This window comes from Nanorana parkeri, unplaced genomic scaffold, assembly GCF_000935625.1.
Source record: "Nanorana parkeri isolate BGI_ZX_2015 unplaced genomic scaffold, ASM93562v1 scaffold845, whole genome shotgun sequence".
NCBI classification, from domain to species: Eukaryota; Metazoa; Chordata; class Amphibia; order Anura; family Dicroglossidae; genus Nanorana; species Nanorana parkeri.
This window is the reverse complement of record NW_017307113.1, coordinates 25,169-46,540: the sequence shown is the minus strand read 5'-3', so window position 1 is coordinate 46,540 and position 21,372 is coordinate 25,169. Positions and strand designations below refer to the sequence as shown.

General features: G+C 44.4%; 2 protein-coding genes across 2 annotated transcripts in view; both read right to left on the bottom strand.

Moving 5' to 3' along the window:
- Nucleotides 1–3,068, bottom strand: part of NELFB (negative elongation factor complex member B) — a 16,806-nt gene extending 13,738 nt beyond the window's left edge. Inside the window, exons 1-5 of the mRNA XM_018565413.1 lie at nucleotides 2,826–3,068; nucleotides 1,956–2,119; nucleotides 1,102–1,201; nucleotides 504–734; nucleotides 211–396 (exon numbers count right to left, since the gene is read on the bottom strand). Coding sequence (XP_018420915.1) covers nucleotides 211–396; nucleotides 504–734; nucleotides 1,102–1,201; nucleotides 1,956–2,119; nucleotides 2,826–3,008 — 864 coding nt within the window. The 5' untranslated portion in view covers nucleotides 3,009–3,068. The remainder of the gene's footprint in view (nucleotides 1–210; nucleotides 397–503; nucleotides 735–1,101; nucleotides 1,202–1,955; nucleotides 2,120–2,825) is intronic.
- A 16,461-nt stretch (nucleotides 3,069–19,529) lies between these two features.
- Nucleotides 19,530–21,086, bottom strand: LOC108794386. Its single transcript, XM_018565414.1, has one exon. The coding sequence runs from the start codon at nucleotides 21,028–21,030 to the stop codon at nucleotides 19,681–19,683; it is 1,350 nt and encodes a 449-aa protein (XP_018420916.1). The 5' UTR covers nucleotides 21,031–21,086; the 3' UTR covers nucleotides 19,530–19,680.
- Between the last annotated feature and the right edge of the window lie 286 nt (nucleotides 21,087–21,372).

Here is a 21,372-nt window from a genome sequence, read left to right as displayed (position 1 = left end):
GGGGAGTTGAGCAGTTTTCTAGCCAAAAATTTAGATTTTAAAAAGGTGTGTGCAAACATTTAAAAAAAATTGCTTTTGGACTGAAGTAGTTAAAATGACCAATAAAATGTGTACAGACATGCTACCAGGATAACTTAATCAGCTTGCCAAATGCTCTTTATTCAAAAGTGGCACAAATTATGCCCACCTAACTTCACTGGAAGATCTTACCTTGTGACAGGGATCCACAGAACAGATCTCGCTGACATCCAGGTCATGTAAGGACATGAGAAGCTCTGCCCGTAGCGTACAATAGTGCACATTCCGCGTCCTCAAGAAGAGAGTGCGCAAGAACTGCAGGACCATATCATACAGCTTCACATTCTTTCCGATCATCTGTGTGAGTTTATGCACCACCTAGATAAATGAAAACCGGCAGATCAACAATTGGAGCAGCAGTCTGATCTGTCAGATTGTGATCATTCCTTATAGAGGTTTCCCATAATGCACTGCACAGGACCCACCTCTCCCTGCCTCCTGGTTTTTGGAGACTGACTGAAGAAGTTGTGCAGTACAGACAGCTCACTGCTGAGCAGGATATTCTCCTTCTCTAAGATGTACTGCTTGAGTAAAGGAGAGACCTCATCGCCGAACAGAGCTTGGTTGTCCTGCCAGATCTGGCGCTTAACCTCCACCGCACATGCTTTGTATAGCTCCTTGTCCGCCATCACCAGCTTCAGCTTTGCCTCTGGGACCTTATGGATGCAAAACAGCAATATTAGGCAAGTGCCATATCGTAAGGCACACTGGGGAAACCCAACAAATCTATGCCTGCTGCTAACACGAAGATCTATCTCTTCCCCAAGCCATACACTACTCAGCCTAAGGAAAGAGATAAGTGTTTTCATTATATGTGGTAAACCAATGACACTTGCTCTCTCTGCTACCCATTGCCACCTGACTGCCCTTTTTTGCTACCTACCCTCACCTGGCTACATCACAAAACAAAGCCCCCCACACACCACAAACTTGGAAAATGGAGAGGAAAAAAAATGCAAGGCCTGGCACGACATCTGTGCAACATAAGGTTCTACATATACAGAAACAAATATATAAACTCACCTTTGGTAGGTGTTTCATTACACACATCACCACAGGCTGGATGGATGGCATCTTAACCAATGCAAAACATTTTTCCAACAACTCTTCCAACTTAGTGTACCTGAAATGTAAAAGCATAAATGACAATTAAAGGAAGAAGGTGCTATATGATGTAGGACAGACGTGTTCATGCTGTACCTAACCATTACCAAGATCACACCTTTCCTGCATGTTGGTAGGCAGGCATCTTAGGCCTATCAGCATCTATTTAACCTCCATTTATCAGGAGTTCAGAGAGAGACTTCACAGATAATTAAGTTTTACCTCACAGGTCAAAAAAATAAATCAGTACGGCTAGGGACTGAGTGAGACTAAGGTCTCACATGCATATGTTTACACACTACGGCCAATTAGACAGGAGACGATTAATCTAGCAGCATTTCATTGGAGAGTGGGAGGAAACCCATACAAACTCCATGCAGTGTCCTGTGCAAAACTGGATTGGAGCCGAGGACCCCAGAGTTACAAGGTAGTAGTGCTAACCACTTGTGCAGACCCTGCTGCTTCTCATCTTATGGCTTGCTACAAAGATACAGTAGAGTGACCATTTGGGGAGAGGAAAATGAGAATATGCTTCTGCATGCCGCAAACTGATGGCATTATGTCATCTGTGGCAAAGTCACTGACTGAAGCTCAAGGACAGCTGATAATAGGTAGACTGTATTCATACACACTTGTAAAGTTACTGAGTGGTGCCAGTTGCCCTATATGCAATAGAAAATGTTATTGGGGATTTCCATGAGCCCTTTGGCACCTGTGTAACCCAGACTGTTACAAAACATAAAATTGATGTCTGCAAGTGATTTTACTCCCACCGGTTCTCATCTTTTCCTTCCAATGCAATGATTGACACTCTCTCTAGTAACTTCTCCCGTAGTTCATCAAAGACTGTCTGGTGAAACTCTAGCCGGGGGATGCCATGAAGATCCAGGAATGGCAGCGCTGACTGAAGCGATGGAAGAAGGACCCCATTTTCTGTCTAAAATGAAAAACATATCAGTAAATTCTTGCAGTGCATTTATACATGAAGAAAGATGCGCCCTGACATTTGACTAACCACACACACAGCACAACCTACATCACCATTAATAAATGCTGTTATTGGCACATATATGTGTGTGTATGTGACAAAGCAGATGATGAGGTGATTCAATCAAAAGTGCCCAAAGTAGCAGGAAGGTGATAAAGGGCAGTAGAGAGGTGCAGTCATGGGAGGGGTACTTTTATATGATATGGGGCAGCAGCAGCAGTGGTGGCAACATTCAGGGGACAGGGGGCAGCAGAGGAGGGAGGACAGTCTTGTGACAGGAAGAAGCAGTGGAGAGGGGATGGTCAGCTGGCGGGGTGGGTGGGGGGTCAGTCCGGTGACAGACAGGTAGCAGTGGGAGTAGGGTAATCAGGTGACCGGACAGCAGGTGAGGACATTCATTTGACAGAGTGGATTAGGAGAGTCACATGGTGGGGCTATTAGGAAGCAGAATTCATGTGATAAGGGGCTTTAGGAGAAATTAGGAGAAATTTAGGAGAAATTAGTCAGGTGACAGCAGGCAGCATAAGGAGGTATCAGTCAGGGGCAGTAAGAGAGGACATTCAGAAAGGCATTAGGAGAGACACGTCAGGTGACAGGGGCATTAGGAGGGATCAGTCAGGTGACATTAGGAGAGATGTCAGGTGAGAAGGGGTACCTGGAACTGCTCTATGGCTTTCAGCGGCTCGGTGCAGTTGGTCAGGGTCTCCTTTAGATCTTCCCCGTTAGCGATGCCGATCTCCTGCAGGCCAGAGAACATTCTCCCCTCACCCAACCCCCTCTTCCTTCCCCGGTTCCCGGCCGCAGCCACTCCGGCACCTGAAGCGCTCTGCTCCGGCATCTTCCCGCAGTTCGGCGCAGCTAAATTGTGTCAGATGCATTCCGGCGCTTAACCAACGTCACTTCCGCCATCAATGCAGAGCTCTACTTCCTTTTCCTTGTCTGGGCGGGGTTTGTCGGGAGTTACCCTGTTACCATGGCCACAGAAGAACCTCGCAGAACGACACCTACAGGAAAGCCGAGGGATCGCGGGCAGTATTGCTGAGCTCTGCTTGAAAAATGCTTCCTGCCTGGCTGTTCTGAAATGATTCAGTACGTTCTGAGTCTAGTAATGAACAGCACTGAGATATAGGAGGCTGCTAAAGCTCATCACCAGCTAAAATTGGGCTGCCTACTCTCCTGTCATTACCTTTGGACATAGTTCCCAAAATTGCAACAGACATTTCCATGAACTTCGGTTTTGCTGGCGTTGTAGGAGGAGAATGTACTTGAATTAGGGCGGAGCATTCCTTTAAAATGGGTGTGGTTCTACAAGAGGCATATCATGGAACTAAATACTGTATACACAGTGAGATTCATCATAAGAAGGTCACAGGCACAGCTAAGAAGGTCTTGTTAATTAATAAGATTACTTATTACAACATTTTCTCTGTACAGTCTATTCAAAGTTCTCGCAGAGAATACAGTGAACACAGTAGCGGAACTACCGCCGTAGCGGCCCACATGGCTGCTATGGGGCCCGGTGTAGTGGGGGGGCCTGGTCAGCACAGCAGGAAGGAAGGTTCTGCAGGGAGCTCCTAGTACTGGTACCATCCGACCCACAGCTACACGGGCTGCATCTCTGCCAGATGCAGACCACATAGCTGCTCCTGTCAGCTCCGGCACTTTCAGCCTGGAGCTCCGACAGTTCTGAGCCGAAAGGACTGATTAGTAAGGTCTGCTCCAGACCTTACTAATCACCAGGGATCGTGCAGGTGACTGCAGAGGAGGTGGAGGATGCCAGGCCCCAGCATCGCCGGTCCGGCAACGAAAGAAGAGGCCGGGCCCCAGCAGCGGCAGGTAAGGAACTACATGTGCAGGGAAAGGGACCCTGTCTCTGGTCTCCATCCTAACCTGCAGCATGTCTCCGGTCCCCAGTCTAACCTGCAGCATGTCTCCAGTCCCCAGTCTAACCTGCAGCATGTCTCCAGTCCCCAGTCTAACCTGCAGCATGTCTCCAGTCCCCAGTCTAACCTGCAGCATGTCTCCAGTCCCCAGTCTAACCTGCAGCATGTCTCCAGTCCCCAGTCTAACCTGCAGCATGTCTCCAGTCCCCAGTCTAACCTGCAGCATGTCTCCAGTCCCCAGTCTAACCTGCAGCATGTCTCCAGTCCCCAGTCTAACCTGCAGCATGTCTCCAGTCCCCAGTCTAACCTGCAGCATGTCTCCAGTCCCCAGTCTAACCTGCAGCATGTCTCCAGTCCCCAGTCTAACCTGCAGCATGTCTCCAGTCCCCAGTCTAACCTGCAGCATGTCTCCAGTCCCCAGTCTAACCTGCAGCATGTCTCCAGTCCCCAGTCTAACCTGCAGCATGTCTCCAGTCCCCAGTCTAACCTGCAGCATGTCTCCAGTCCCCAGTCTAACCTGCAGCATGTCTCCAGTCCCCAGTCTAACCTGCAGCATGTCTCCAGTCCCCAGTCTAACCTGCAGCATGTCTCCAGTCCCCAGTCTAACCTGCAGCATGTCTCCAGTCCCCAGTCTAACCTGCAGCATGTCTCCAGTCCCCAGTCTAACCTGCAGCATGTCTCCAGTCCCCAGTCTAACCTGCAGCATGTCTCCAGTCCCCAGTCTAACCTGCAGCATGTCTCCAGTCCCCAGTCTAACCTGCAGCATGTCTCCAGTCCCCAGTCTAACCTGCAGCATGTCTCCAGTCCCCAGTCTAACCTGCAGCATGTCTCCAGTCCCCAGTCTAACCTGCAGCATGTCTCCAGTCCCCAGTCTAACCTGCAGCATGTCTCCAGTCCCCAGTCTAACCTGCAGCATGTCTCCAGTCCCCAGTCTAACCTGCAGCATGTCTCCAGTCCCCAGTCTAACCTGCAGCATGTCTCCAGTCCCCAGTCTAACCTGCAGCATGTCTCCAGTCCCCAGTCTAACCTGCAGCATGTCTCCAGTCCCCAGTCTAACCTGCAGCATGTCTCCAGTCCCCAGTCTAACCTGCAGCATGTCTCCAGTCCCCAGTCTAACCTGCAGCATGTCTCCAGTCCCCAGTCTAACCTGCAGCATGTCTCCAGTCCCCAGTCTAACCTGCAGCATGTCTCCAGTCCCCAGTCTAACCTGCAGCATGTCTCCAGTCCCCAGTCTAACCTGCAGCATGTCTCCAGTCCCCAGTCTAACCTGCAGCATGTCTCCAGTCCCCAGTCTAACCTGCAGCATGTCTCCAGTCCCCAGTCTAACCTGCAGCATGTCTCCAGTCCCCAGTCTAACCTGCAGCATGTCTCCAGTCCCCAGTCTAACCTGCAGCATGTCTCCAGTCCCCAGTCTAACCTGCAGCATGTCTCCAGTCCCCAGTCTAACCTGCAGCATGTCTCCAGTCCCCAGTCTAACCTGCAGCATGTCTCCAGTCCCCAGTCTAACCTGCAGCATGTCTCCAGTCCCCAGTCTAACCTGCAGCATGTCTCCAGTCCCCAGTCTAACCTGCAGCATGTCTCCAGTCCCCAGTCTAACCTGCAGCATGTCTCCAGTCCCCAGTCTAACCTGCAGCATGTCTCCAGTCCCCAGTCTAACCTGCAGCATGTTTCCAGTCCCCAGTCTAACATGTGGCATGTCTCTGGTCTCCCATCCTAACCTGCAGCATGTCTCCAGTCCCCAGTCTAACCTGCAGCATGTCTTTGGTCTCCATCCTAACCTGCAGCATGTCTCCAGTCCCCAGTCTAACCTGCAGCATGTCTCCGGTCCCCAGTCTAACCTGCAGCATGTCTCCGGTCCCCAGTCTAACATGTGGCATGTCTCCAGTCCCCAGTCTAACCTGCAGCATGTCTCCAGTCCCCAGTCTAACCTGCAGCATGTCTCCAGTCCCCAGTCTAACCTGCAGCATGTCTCCAGTCCCCAGTCTAACCTGCAGCATGTCTCCTCCAGTCCCCAGTCTAACATGTGGCATGTCTCAGGTCTCCATCCTAACCTGCAGCATGTCTCCAGTCCCCAGTCTAACATGTGGCATGTCTCAGGTCTCCATCTAAACCTGCATCATGTCTCCGGTCCCCAGTCTAACATGTGGCATGTCTCTGGTCTCCATCCTAACCTGCAGGATGTCTCCAGTGTCCAGCCTATTTTGCAGGATATCTCTAGTCTCCAGCATAACCTGCAGCATGTCTCCATTCTCCAGCCCAACCTGTAGCTTGTCCACAGTCTCTGACCATCATCTCACAGTCTCTGACACTGCTCTCCAGCATAATATACTGTATATATACTGAACACTATGTGGAGCCCTTTGTGGTAATATCGGGGGCTGCAGTTTAGCCCCCCCCTTTCCTTTTACTGTTCTAAGGTCTAAGAATGTAGGAGCATGACAGCACTGGAAGCGGCACCATTAAAAATGATAGTCCTAGCTACTGTACCGGTATGTCCTAACTCATAGACAAGGTAAGCTGGGATATTTTATGTAGTCAGCTCAACGCAGTGGTGTGTGCTGAAAAAAGTACTACACGCGGTATACTGCATCACAACGTGCTGCAGTGAATAGAGCTTTGCGACACTTTGTGCCATTTCAATAAAGTTTGAGTGGAAAAAGGTACGGTGCGGAGCGCTGTTGTTTTCAGCACATTGGCACAGCTCCCGACAGCTCATACTAGTAGCAGCTTTCTAATGCAATCGCTCGTGTGAACAATTCCTACTAGTCCCTAAACAAGAGTTGAGGTTTACAGTTGCTCTTCTACTAACATTGTGAGGGTAATTTATCCAAACTGGGGGAGGCAGAATCGGAGCAGTTAGCCAGTGCAACCAATTAGCTTCTATCTTTCATTTTCAAAGCTTAACTGAACAAACTGAAGATAGAAGATGATTGGTTACTACTATGGGCAACTGCTCCAGATTCTGTCTGCTCCACTTTTGATAAATCCCCCCTTGTGTGTTTTCTAGAGAGGCTAGCAATGGCTGCATTCATTTTAAATGGAATTAAAGTGATACTAAACCCTCAGATTTTTTTAACATAAAACAATACTGTAATGTGTGCCTTACTGTAATCCATGGTAGTTTCCCTTCTCTTTGCTGCTCTTCCTTTTAAATCCTCATGTCTTCTCATGCTTGGGGAGAACTTCCCTTTTCAGCTCAGGGCCTTTTCCTGTAGTGCTGGCTCAGGTTGTGAACCTATACAAACCTATACACAGACACCGTGTATCCATTCCTGAGACAATGAGTCTGCTGCAAAACAGAAGTTCTGCAGAGCATGAGAACAGATACAGATTTAAAAGGAAGAGCAGCAAAGAGAAGGGAAACAACCATGGATTACAGTAAGGCACACATTACACTATTGTTTTATGTTAAAAAATCTGAGGGTTTAATGTCACTTTAAGGCTCACCATACACATTACAATCTGATCATACAGTCTTTGCTTAACTTTAGTTTGCCCAAACTTTGTAATAGGAGGACCTGCCTAATCCATCTAATCACTTTGTACCCAATCAGGCAGGCCATTGAACTACATAGTTGTGATCTAAGCGCAGATTCACACCCAAGCATTTTGTCAAGCATTTCCCCACATGCAACAAATTCTCAATATCAAAAATCCCCAAAATTGTGTCTCTTCACTTCAGTGTCCAGGTGCTCATAACTTGACACTTTTTGCGCAAAAACACACATGAGCATAGTTTAGTTTTATCCCATATACTTCATTGGGAGCACCTGTAAACACACACATTTTCACATTTGTTTGTGCATCTTCTTCACATGTACAACTGCTTTCCTCTCCCTATTGAGCCTAGCCCTGGAAAAGAAAATGGAAGATTCAGGATTAGCATTTCTGGAGGTGGAGGCTATCAGCCACATGAGAGCCCACTGGAATCCCAGAGATTCTCAATATAAGAGCCAGAGCAAGAGAGAAAGGTTCTAAGAGGAAATAGTGAGACCGGTGTTCCAGGATTGGGAGACGTTTTCTAAAACAGAAAGACAGCCAAAGTAACCCATATACCAGTGGTCTCAAAGAACCAGCTCGCGGGCCACTTGCGGCCTGCCAGGCGGTACTATGTGGCCTGCAGCCAGCTGACAAGTCAGGTACGCGGTCACGGGTATTATTTTAGATGTGCAGCGGTAGTATTTTTTAATGTGTCAAATTGCTCAGCTCAGGTGTGAATGTAAGCTAAAACATAATGTATAATCAGATTGTAATGTGTGTGTTGAACTTTAATTAGCTGTGCGTAGGTAAAAAAAAAAAAATTCCCACCCGGCCTATCTGAACTCCCACCCCTGCTGCTCTTCTTCTTCTAATCTACTTCTACTCCCATGCTCCCTCCTTTACTCTACCCCCTCCCCCCTCCTGTTCCTTTAGATACTGAGCACGGCAGGCCTCTTGTTCACATGAAACCACATATGCGACACAACTGACACATACAAGAGATGGAGTGCTCTAGCCTTGAGTTTTGCTCTCTTGCTATACACCATACTAAGCTCACGTTACACATGGCGCATGCTTTTAAATGTCATATAGATTGCAGTAGATACACCAGATGTGCCTATGGTAGATATGTGTCGGACGTACTATTGGAACTGAGCAGCTCTGCTATGTGATGTCATGATAACTTCACTGTGACTGACGTTCACCCTATACCTCTGATGTCTGCAGATAATGTTATCGCGCTCCTGGGGCTATGCCTCTATGTACCCTTGTACCCTGTTTTTCTTTATGCAATAAAGCTGATTTTTGATTTAAAAAAAAAAACAATTCTTAATGACAATTGTGAAAAATTGGACAAAACTATTAGAAGCTCATCAGCAGGCCTTAAAAAATCAGCTCGTCCTCTTGTCTGTGGCGAGAGGACGGTGGAACCCGACGAGCAGCTTCCCGGCCGGCAGTTGTAATTACACGGCTGGCCGGGAGCTTTACATTCAATGATCGGGCGTCTCTAGAGACGTCCAATCGCTTGTATTAGCAGCAGCTGTCACTGCCATTGCCGGTCCCGAGATCTGCTGTGCGGGACCAGCACAGCTGCTCTATGACAGGAGATCAAAGGGAGTTCGGTACACGAGCTCCCTCTGACCTCCTCTCTGTCCCCGAATGCAGGAAGTGATGTATATTACATCACTTCTGCATTCTGCTGTCACTCTCCAGCTTCAGAAGCTGGGGAGAAGCTGGTGAAGCCGATCTCTGCTTCATCAGCTTCTCTGGGATCCCTAGGTGACATTAGGGGTCTTGGAAACCCCTAATGTCTCCATAAAGTGGACCTGTCACTGCAAATTGGCTATTACATAGGGGGCGTCTTAGACCCCCATGTGATAGCAATAAAGTTAAGTGTAAAACAAAAAAGTTATCAAAAAATGAAAGAAGCATAAAAAAACAAAAATGTTAGCTGAAAACTGCATTTATTACTCCCCTGAATGGGATTTCCTTTTTGTTAATAAAACTGGAATGTCAAAGTGCCATATTTCAATATTTGTTTTCATGAAGATTAGGAGGACTTGAATATGGTGTTTCAAAATCCAAACTATACAATAGTCTGACATAATCTCTTTTTTCTTCAGAAGTATTGTATTACCGTTCTTTCTTCTTTTCAATATTCTTCACTCGGTTGATTTGTTTTCATTTCACCCAATTTTCATATCTAACTGGCTGCCTTGGCTGGTCCGAGCTCACACAGCAGCCCCAATGCAAGAAATGGTGAGTGAAATAATGCTTAAAACTGCCACAGGACAATACAATTTAAAGCAAACTTAGGAGGGGAATTGGGGTCAGCAAGGAAACCAGATCCAGTTAATAAATCTGCGCTCCTACTGTAATCCTTTCCAATAAAAATTAAAAAAACGCAATAAGCAGCAAGTGTAGTAGTGCTTCAAATTACCGCATATCTCAAAATCTCCCAATAACACTGCGCTTATATAAAGTAATTAATTATAACTAAAACATGCATATATAAGGTAAAGTGTAGAGGTGCACCGAAATGGAAATTTTAAAACTGAAATGAAACCGAAATTTTAAAAAATGTCAGGCCAAAACCGATACCAAAAATGTTTTTTATTTTTTCACATTTTTTTTATATTTTATTTTTATTTTTTATAAACTTTTTTAATTTGCCGATATGTTTCGGCGGCCGATATATCGGTGCATCCCTAGTAAAGTGCATACACAGAAAAGTGTCAAATTGATTTCCAGACTTTACTATAGTAAAAATGTCAACTTAATTCACCAAACTTCCATGCTAATGTGCATATATGAGGGGAGGCCAATACGTTCTTACCCTCATCATGATCTAGATGTGCTAGGGATCTCACATTTTGCAGGTTTATAGGTGGATATTTTAGTCATATGCATGCCTTGTTTTTGTAGGTCGTGGTGAATTATAGTTAGAGCCAAGAGAAATGGAGTAGGTGTCATGCCGGACAAAGGTGAATACCAAGCCGTGATCAGGTTCCTCCATCTTCAAGGGAAATCTGCCCAAATAATCGAGCTGCAGAAACTGTCACTTTTGTTCGCGATTGTGGCTATGAATCTCTAAGGAAGAAAATGAAAAATGATGAAGCAGTCATTACTGAAGTTGATAGCTGCTTTTCCTCCAAATCTGCATACTTCTACGCAGATGGTATTAAAGGTCTGTTCCACAGATGTGAAAAGTGTGTACCCATAGGGGGTGGATATGTAGAGAAGGAAGAGTCAGTGGACTAAATTTCAGATCCCTAGCACATCTGGATCTTGGTGAGGGTAAGAACTTATTGGCCTCCCCTCGTATAAATAGTCCAGGGGTGCTTTATATAGCTTCAAAAAAACACATATGCTCCTTGTGTGAAAAGATCCAAATCCACTTGAAAAACTCTCTGCTCTTATGTGCACCGCCCTCACTCACCAGACTTGATGGACCACAAATAATGGTCAGATAACGCTCTGGTTCTGCCCCCCCACCACCACCAATATAACACCAGAATCGAAAGATACAAAGTAATATATACGTGCATGCATGAGGCTCCGTCTCACTTGCCTTCCCAGACTGCATAGTCCCTGGTATAATCAAATCATTACCAGCTTTCGATGGGCCATTGCTGACCTTGATTCTAATTGGATTGGAGACGTTGATAAATCTCTATCAAAATGCACTATTTAACTAACAAAAGTACTATAGTGCACTAAACATTTCATTCAAGCTCTATATTACTGATCCTTCAGATTGTAAGGTCTCACGTGCAGGGTCCTCCTAGGGCTTCATTCACACTTTACATCATCAGATTCTGGGCGCCATGCTGCAAGCTTTCTCTGACTCACTTTGTGATATTGTAGCTTGTGCCATAAGCAAATCCTGCACATGTGCACCTCACTGTACACTCTCTTCTACTAATGAGAGCAAAGCTCTTGAAGAACTGTCTCTCTGATGCCAGTAGAGTGCTGTAAGTGTTTGCATCACCTGGCATTCTACAGAACCTAACATTGAGAATACCTAATTCTAGTATTATCCAGATGTTTTCCCTTTAACCACTTCCAGGCCACAATATGTCTATATACAGCGGCCCGCAGATGTGGTTAAAACAAGAGCATAGAGCTGCCGGAACGTTTGTACCAATCTCCAGCATGTGCTGCCCCCACCCCTTCCACAGGCTCTGCTGTCCCCTGTGCGGGGCCCAGGACAGGCGCAGCAGGTTTCCCCGCAACGATCGGAGAGAGATACAGATGCCTCCAGCCGCTGATCTCTCATCCAATCACTGGACCTGGAAGTGATGTGCATTACATCACTTCCAGTGTCACTGTTTACATTTGATCTGTTTTCTCAGTTTCTTTGGCGGTCCCTAGGTGACATCAGGGGTCTGAAAGAACCCTGTTGTGTCCATAAAGAGGACCTGTCACACTCTATCTGCTATTAGACAGGGGGCTTGTTATCCCCTATGTGATAGCAATAAGGTTAGTTTAAAAAATGAAAGTAACATATAAGAAAAATTTAAATTTTTAAAGTCCCCCGCCCCCCACGTGCACGCACATACATAAGCAAACACTACGTCGGTGTGACCAAGTGCAAAAACGCTCTACACATGTTACATATCAACGCGAACGTCGGAGTAAGAGCAATATTTCTAGAGCCATTAATCACTGTTAGGCACTATACTGATGAGCGGTAAACGCGTTTAAAGTATTCCCTATCGGGAATTTGGGTAATTACTTTTTTTGCGGCTTCACGGGCAAACGCAATTTTAAGGCTATACATGTTTGGTATCGATGAATAACTAAATGTGCCGAGCTAAAACAATGATCAGATATAAAGAGTAAAAAAAATTAAAAAACAGTGACTCAAACCAATGTCAGTGAAAAAAATCAATCAGGTGTAAAGTCTTTAAATCTTCATAAATCCGCGAAAGATGTCCAAATATAGCAATAGTGATGAATATTACTTGTTCCTTCACCAAATGCACCACGTCAGATATAGGGGTGCTCACCTTATTGATAGACCCCAGCAAGAGGTCAAACCAGGCAATTCCCTTCTAAATGTGATCTGTGCAACACTTGCACAGATCTGTTTGCTGGTCTGATTAAACCATTGGAGGACATCTGTGAGCGATTGGAGCTGAGGGCCCCCTCCCCTGGTTAAGAAGGGAATTGCCTGGTTTGACCTCTTGCTGGGGTCTATCAATAAGGTGAGCACCCCGATATCTGGTGTGGTGCATTTGGTGAAGGAACAAGTAATATTCATCACTATTGCTATATTTGGACATCTTTCGCGGATTTATGAAGATTTAAAGACTTTACACCTGATTGATTTTTTTCACTGACATTGGTTTGAGTCACTGTTTTTTTTATTTTTTTTACTCTTTATATCTGATCATTGTTTTAGCTCGGCACATTTAGTTATTCATTTTTCACGTATACACACTCACAGTGGGTGTACATTCCAGTGCCTTGTAGCTGTTAGCTTGCTTATTGGCGCAGTTCATTTTCTATATTTTATGTTTGGTATCTATTTACACGGCGGGACCCCGTCTTTCATATTTTACCAAACAATTGGGTATTTTGTTTCTGTGCACTAAATTTTAACCTAAAAATACTGGTTTGATAAACATTTGCGCAAATACCGTGCGACATAAAAAATTGCAACTAGCATTTTTTTATTCTACTGGGCCTCTGCTTCCAGAAAATATATAATCGTTTGGGGGTCTGAAGCTGTTCTTTAGCCAAAAATGTATATTTTATCATGTGTGCGCAATTAGTAAGAAATTGCTCCGGACAGCAAGTGGTTAAAGCATCTGTCATGAGGGAAGTATGGTAGTCTGCCTTTGCAGACGTCTTCTTCTGCAAATGCTAGTTGCCTGGCTGTTATTATGACCATGTGATCTAAAGAGCTTGGAGTCACCAACCCGGAACACGTTTGTGGCTCATGAAAGTCAGAGAAAACTCAGTCAGTCAGAGAGAACTCATTATCTACATCCCTGTGAAGGGCCGGTCATTCAATGTATGGAAAGCAAGAGGATCAGCATGACAGTCCAGCAACTAGCATTTACAGAATGAGAGGAGAGCAATGACAGCCTCTACAGTATGGTTCGCTTATTTTGTGAAATGTTAGCACTTAGCATATTGTCCACTAGGGGGAGTCATTTAAACACATATGCTACTAGACACCCAGGACTCATTTATAGTGACATCAGACTGGAAAGACACTCAAATGTAATATTCTTCCAGCTACTTCTAAGTTGAATTGAGCTGGTTTGAGTTGATGTTGCATTCAAAATTAGGTGTATGGGGAAGTAAAGCAGCTCAGCTGTAAAAAAAAAAGGTTGGAAACACTTGTTAAATATCTATTGTTTCCCCTTGGTAAGTCAACGCTGGAGGTGAAACCAGCATGCCACCCCACACCTCTCCATAGGCTAAACATCATGGGGATAATTTATCAAAATGGGCACAGACAGAATCTGGAGCAGTTGCCCATAGTAACCAATCAGCTTCTCTCTAGTTTTGTTCAGTTAAGCTTTGACAGTAAATGCTAGAAGCTGATTGGTTACTATGGACAACTGCTCCAGGTTCTGTCTGTTCCAGTTTGGATAAATTCCCCTCAATGGGCGGTGACGAACATTCATATTTGGCGGTACGTCTGCAAGTAGTGGTGCTGGAACGAGATCAGTTACACGTGTACATTGATTAGCCATAACATTATGACCTCTGACATGTAAAGTGAATAACATTGATTATCTGGTTACAATGGCAGTTTGAAGTAGGCGGGATATATTAGGCAGCAAGTGAACATTTTGTCCCTGAAATTGATGTGTTGGAAGCAGAAAAAAATGATCAAGCGTAAGGATTTGAGCGACTTTGACATTGTGATGGTCAGATGACTGGGTCAGAGCAACTCCGCAGCTCTTGTGGGATGTTCCCGGTCTGCAGTGGTCAGGACCTACCAAAAGTGGTCCAAGGAAGGAAAACAGGTGAACCGGCGACAGGGTCATGGGTGGCCAAGGCTCATTGATGCATGTGGGAAGTGAAGGCTGATCCATGTAGTCTGATCCAATAGAAGAGGTACTGTAGCTCAGATTGCTGGAAAGGTTAATGCTGGTTCCTAAAGAACGGTACACACAGTGCATTGCAATTTGTTGATAATGTTAAGGTCCATTTAAAACACACTGATTACAAAATGTTACGAGCAAAGCAGCAACAGTCTGTGAGTAGATCCAAATCAGACAAAAGGTTTATTGGTCAGGCCATTCCAACCCCACTCTAGTTTATACAGCTTATCCACACATCAAGGTAAAGATTAAGCTTGCATCATTAGTCAGTTTTAACAAGATTCCAAAATACATCCCGAATCAGCATTATTAGTTCCTCACATACATAGCAAGTGTCTGTGTTTAGATAAACTGCAAAAACTCCTAGAATGGCAAATTGTCTCTCCAATGAATTAAGGTAACAGCAGGGGCACCCCGAGGCTGGGTGACACCCGGAGCGGTAACCGAGTGTCACCCTGCCGAGACGTCACTGCGCATGCGCGTGACGTCACCACGCGCGTGCGTATTCTGATACCTGCCGGCGGCCATCATGGTGATGGACGCCGGCAGAGAGAGGAGGGAACAGTCACCTGGCGGGATAAGGTATGCCGCCGGGTCCCCTCCTCTCTCCTGATACTGTCGGGCGTTCGGTCCATGACCGAGCGCCCGACTTTTCGGAGGGGGGGGACACCAAAATGACTGAGTCATTTTGGTGTCACCCCTCCAATGGTGTCACCCGGGTGCGGGCCGCAACCCCCGCACCCCCTTGTGACGCCACTGGGTAACAGCCTGCCCCTTCTCAGAAGGATGACTTGCAACTTTGTCTCATGAACAAGTGACAAAACGTGTTTAAGTATATATAAAATGTTTTAGGCCCCATTCACACACGAATCGGCCGGCACGTACAGCTCCGTGCTGCGTGCGGGGCCGTACCAAGCAGCTGCCGGGAAGGACAGGTGCTGCGTGTGATTAGTACGCAGCCCCCGTCCTTTTCTATGGGACTACGCGGCCGTACGCCCCCCTACACTCACCTCAATTGCAGGTTTTCTGGCCGGACGCATACAGGATCCACTCCAGCGGCGTATGAATACGCTCACCCACACCCCTTAGGACCTGCAATTGAGGTGAGCGCAGGGGGGCGTACGGCCGCGTAGCCCCATAGAGAAGGACAGGGGCTGCGTACTAATCACACGCAGCACCTGTCCTTCCCGGCAGCTGCTTGGTACGGCCCCGCACGCAGCACGGAGCTGTACGTGCCGGCCGATTCGTGTGTGAATGGGGCCTTAGTGTCTCTAACTGTATTTAATAGTATGTGTGTTTTCTTTATTATAATATACATCTAGAATATGATCGTATAGTGGAATATCTTTAAACTGTCATTTTAGAAGTCATTTACTTCTGGTAGTGTGCCTTATCATATACCGTATTTACTAAACAGTCTCACTTATGAGATACATTCCATAATATGTTTCATTAAGCATAAGATCAAACTGATTGACAAAATGGAATCTAAAAATGTGATTCAACAGGGATGATCAATTCTCTCTACACAACACACACACATTACAAACATCAAATCCATCTTGAGTCCACTCTTTGTGAGTCTTGAGTCCAGCCTTTGTAAGTCTTGAGTCCAGCCTTTGTAAGTTCAAAATCAATGCATTTTATTATTTTTTTTAAACATGATCAGAGGCAAATAAACATCACTATTGGTCCATATCTGCATTGCTCAATTATAGATTTGTCCCACCCCTATCACCTCAATTAACCAATTGTTCCTTCTTCATTGTAATGGCTGCACTCACTGACTAATATAAAGGCAGGAGGAGGCACACATAAGCTTTGTTTTACAAATAAAGTCACGATTTGAATATTTATTTAGCTGCCTAAAGTGTATATCTGAATTTCCTAGTCACTGCTGACATGGAGTTTCCCCTGAAGGTAATTTCTGCTTATGCGAAGACACACAGGTTAGTGACAGGTTCACTTTAATAATCTCTGGCTTCCATGTAGATTGCCTTCTAAACAAGTGGAAAAGAAACTCTTATTTTGACAGCCATCCATATGATGAAACTTACAGCACTCTTCTGTTATTTGATTGGTTTTAAGCTGCTCTTCAGCAGGGACAACCAATCCTAAACAGTGAGAGCAAAAGATATTCTGAAAACTGTACTATGGAGATGATGGCTAAGGGGACACTTAAGGTGACTCTGTCGATTAAAAGAAAGTCCGCCTGTAAATTATGTTAATAATACTTACCAGTCCTGCTGCCCATGACTTCAGTCTTTACACTGACCACCAGGACCTTCAGTATCTGATTTGACACTCAGGTGTTTAAGATGTCTGCATCCCCTGCTGCATGCTATGGTTTCACCTGCCAGCCACTGGACACACTACTGAGATAGCAGCCGATGGGTGGAACCACAGTGAGCAGTAGGGGACGCAGACATCCAATACACCCAAAATGTGCTCCTAGCAGTAGGTGTGGATCTACAAGAGAGAAAAGACTGGCATCATGGACGGCAGGACTGGTAAGTATTCATGTATTTTTACTTGCTTTTAGTTTCCAGTGACAACTTGAAAAGAAGCATGGAAGCAAGACTTTTTTTTTTACACAGAATCACACTGAATATGATGAAGACATAACGTACTTTGGACTTGTTTTGTATTCTCTGAGTTAATTTTTACATCGATTCCCAGAATGTTGAAATTATTCAAGCATTCAACGTTTTCAAACGTTGTATATTTAAAATGTGCAAAAATCACAACACTTTGCACCACTTAATCCCAGAATTCCTCTCTAAAATAGCATATCAATTACCAGGAGGTTAAATAGCACAATTCAAGCATTTATCAAGAGCATACCTCCCAACTTTCTGACACGAGGAAGAGGAAAAACCTTCCAGCACAATGTTTTTAGGCAATGAACACACCCCATTTATGTGAACAATTAAGCATTGTTATGGCAGAAATGATTGGTTAAACCCCAAAGTATTTTTTCACTATTATGTTTCCTTTATAATGTTTTTTTTTTTAAATAGTAAACAAGATAATGAAGAAATAAGATGAAGGTTTTAGTGCAGCTTAACACTTTTGGTAGTTAACTTTTGCATAGTTATCTGTACATCAGACCAAAAGAGGGACTACTGGGGATGAAAGAAGAACAGAGGGATGTTGATCCAAATGAGAGATAATTGGGAGGTATGATTCTGGAGAATGTACAGTATATAACAGAATTATTAAGAAAATCACCTTTCGCAAAATAGGATCAATACACAATTAATGAAGATAAGATCAAAATAAGATCAACTAATTACAGAATTTTAATGTTATTATTATTATTATACAGAATTTATATAGCGCCAACAGTTTGCGCAGCGCTTTACAATATGAGTGCAGATGCCAGCGTTATCAGAATTGTATGGAGTACATAGCACCTAAAAGCCAGGTACCCTGTTGCAGTTCTAGCTAGGGGCATTTTATCAATCCTCGACCAGAAGTTGCAGCACTGCTTGTCCCCTATGGTGTGTCTCTGCCCCCTGCAATTGTATTGTTAGGTTTTGCCACTTTTAGGTTTTTCCTGCACCAATTGAATAGATGGCAATCTATCCTCTATCTCAGTAGTCATGAGGGCTGCCACTTTTCCTGTAGGAAAAAAACAACTATGATAGGTGTGTTTTGATTGTTTATCTTGCCAACAGGGAAAAGAGCAGGTGTTCACTTTCTTTTTCCAAAATTAAAAGAATAGGTTTGGACTTTAGATATACTTTCATTTTAAAAACCAGAACATGTCACTCTGGGTACCTGTCACACTGATCTAAAGGTCTCCCAAATTACCATAATGCACTAGTTTTAATTAAAATGGGCACCCGTTTCAGCAGGTAATTTACAGATGGCGTGAAAAATTTTGGACCGGGGTGTCCAACAAGTGTGCTATAAGGAAACAAAAAATTCCCACCATCACCCCCACCACCACTCCATCCGCGTCACCGCAATCTGATGGGTACAAGCGAATGCTCACCCAGCCTCAGGTGAGTAAATCACCAACGCTTACACCCTGCTCTACCACATTTATTGCGCCAGGTAGTGGCGCTTCCGTCTCCAATTTACAGATGGCACCTAATGTTATAGAAAGCACCACAGGAGACAGACAGCACCTTAACTCTAAGCTGAGAATCAGGAAATGGGCTCTGCACCAGAGCAGATGAACGCATCTGGCTTTTATTCATATGTTATAACCCTTTTTATAACTTTAAAATAATTATTTTCTTTAAACAACTCAAACAATGTGGTAAAGAGATGTCAAAGACGATTTCTGCTCAGTACTACTTGTACATAAAATGATCATATATAAAAAAAAGCCTACTGTGGAATACCAGCCAAATCATAATTTTTGTGCTTTTGGATAGAGTGGAGAAGAATCACACCCTCAGTCGGGTTCATATTGCTGTCTGTGCCCCCATTGGAACAGATTTCCACTTTCAGTTATCCAAACAGAAAGTGGGGACGGGGGGTGGGGGTGGGCATTGAGGACCCAGACAGCAATACAAAACTAGAAAACACATTTGGCTAAAGTGAAACCTAAAGAGAAAATGAGTATGGTGCCCTCATGTCTCTAAGTACATATGCAGAAATTGTAATTGTAATCCTGCACCTTGTGACGCCTTCTCTTAAACATCCAGGAAGAAAAGCTATGGTATGCTGAAAGCACAGACCCACTTTGCTAGGGTGTTGTTTGCTAGAAAGCAATAAACTGGCATTTTAACAGCAAACATTCTAAAAGAACCACCTGCCTTTTCACCAGAGATGCTCTTTAATGACCCAACATACTGTTTATGTCTGACCTCTAAGTCTTAGAAACCCATCACAGCAATAGCTATGTCCTAGCCTTTTTCCAAAAGACCTAAAAGCCCATTACTAACATTATGAATATTGACTTTACGTTCAGAGGCACTTAGCAAATGCATTATATTTCCTCTTGGGAGACAATGTGCGCAATCAATATACCTCTGTATCTGCGGTTTTTGTGCTCTACAGACCAGAATTAAATCCTGCTGTGAATACCTAGTTGTAGTTTTATAGTGCAAATAGGAAAATATGACTACTGGTCTTTGGCTTTTGTTGTTTTCACCAGTCTTAGCTTCCTTAATAACCGGTTAACCCTCTTTATCAAAACTGCTTCATATTTAGACATGATGTTGTCTTCGATAAGAAGATCCTTTTCCAGATCTTTTTGTTTCGGCTCTCGATAATGGCACAGTTTAGCAATATCACCAGGGACCTCGTATTGTTCTCCTACGAATTCTAGAGGAACGTGAACAGAGGTCTGTACAACACTCCTGGGATTCAGTATCATCTTCGTTGGATTGATTTCACTGGGCCTGTTGGGCTCCCGATAGACATGCTCGACAATGTTGAGTCCCGGAACAGAGGCCCAATCAGATGGTGTTAAAGGATTAGTCTTGTCTCGTATTGTAGTGGGGAAGACGTAATTTTTAAAGAGGAAGACACTTGTGGTTGGATCAATCTTCAAAAGAGTGTCAATCATTTCTGGCCAGTCTTTGTGCATGATGGGTAAAATTAACTCATCTATGTCATTTAGTGCAATATATTTGGTTCTGTACCTGTTTCGATAAATACAGTCGTTTAAAGCTGCAGTTTGGCCATAGTAATGGAGATCTCCTGGATGCTCAGGGTAATGCCAACCAGCAGAAACGTTTAAAAAAGAGGTGATTGGCCACGGAACGAGTTCTACCAATTCTAATTTGTTGTAGTAGGACAGAACTTTTTTCATGAGTAAGCTGGAATCTGAGTGATAAATAACCACTTTCTTGGCCCCCAGTATTTGGTACATTTCCATGGACTGGATAAACTGCAAAATGTTGTTGTATGAGCCAAACATGGTGGAAACACAAACAAGAAAATCATACTGAAATTTGGTAGGTATCTCTGTGCTTTGGATTTTTAGAAAAGTTGGTGAAGACTCATCCGTTCGGTAGACAGAAACATACTCTGGGATCCTCTCATCAGGTAGCCTGCAGAGAAGGTCTGTGGTCCCATAGGGAAAATCAAAGTGGTCAGTATGAATCTGAAGCTCCACAGGGGCTGTATTATTATCTCCTGTTAAACAGAAGTCACAAAGCAACACATCCTGTTCATACCGGTTGGTGATTCCTAAAATGCGGACTGTTCTGCTGCTTCGTGAGTCTAAGTAGGCTGCGATCAGGTACGTTCTGCTGTTCTTGACCTTGACAATTGTGTCCTGAGTCACGTTTTGGCTACATAATGGTTCTTCTGATTCTGTCCATCTCAGAAGCGGGAGACTAGGGGTGCTGCCAGGCAAAACAAGTTTCATCAACGCCACAATGTAGATCAAATACAATACTGTGAACATGAAGAAAACAACAGAGAAAACTTTGCAAAATTTCTTGATGGAGACACATGGCTTCATTCCTGGCTGAAGGACGAGACTAGACACATCACCTTCTCTATGCCATGAAATATGCAGAATCTAAAGGAAGAACGAAAAAAGCAGAATGAGTACATTTCTAGACTTCAAAGATTCTTCCCCTCTGTCTCCCATGATATATGGCTATCTGTTTGGTCACTGACAAATGCTCAGGCTATGTGCTACCCAGTCACCTCCTGCAGTAAAAGAGACCTTTAAAGCTTGAATATTTAAAATGTAACCTGACAGCAGATAGGTGGAGACTAAAGGACCTTCTCAGTCATTCAGTGAAACAACCCCCACAGAACATTTCTGGTATGAGTGTGCTACATAAACCTCTAGCCC

What these genes read in the sequence shown, in the direction of transcription:
- LOC108794386 (XM_018565414.1), bottom strand. Translation starts at nt 21,030, where the DNA reads ATGAAGCCATGTGTCTCCATCAAGAAATTTTGCAAAGTTTTCTCTGTT.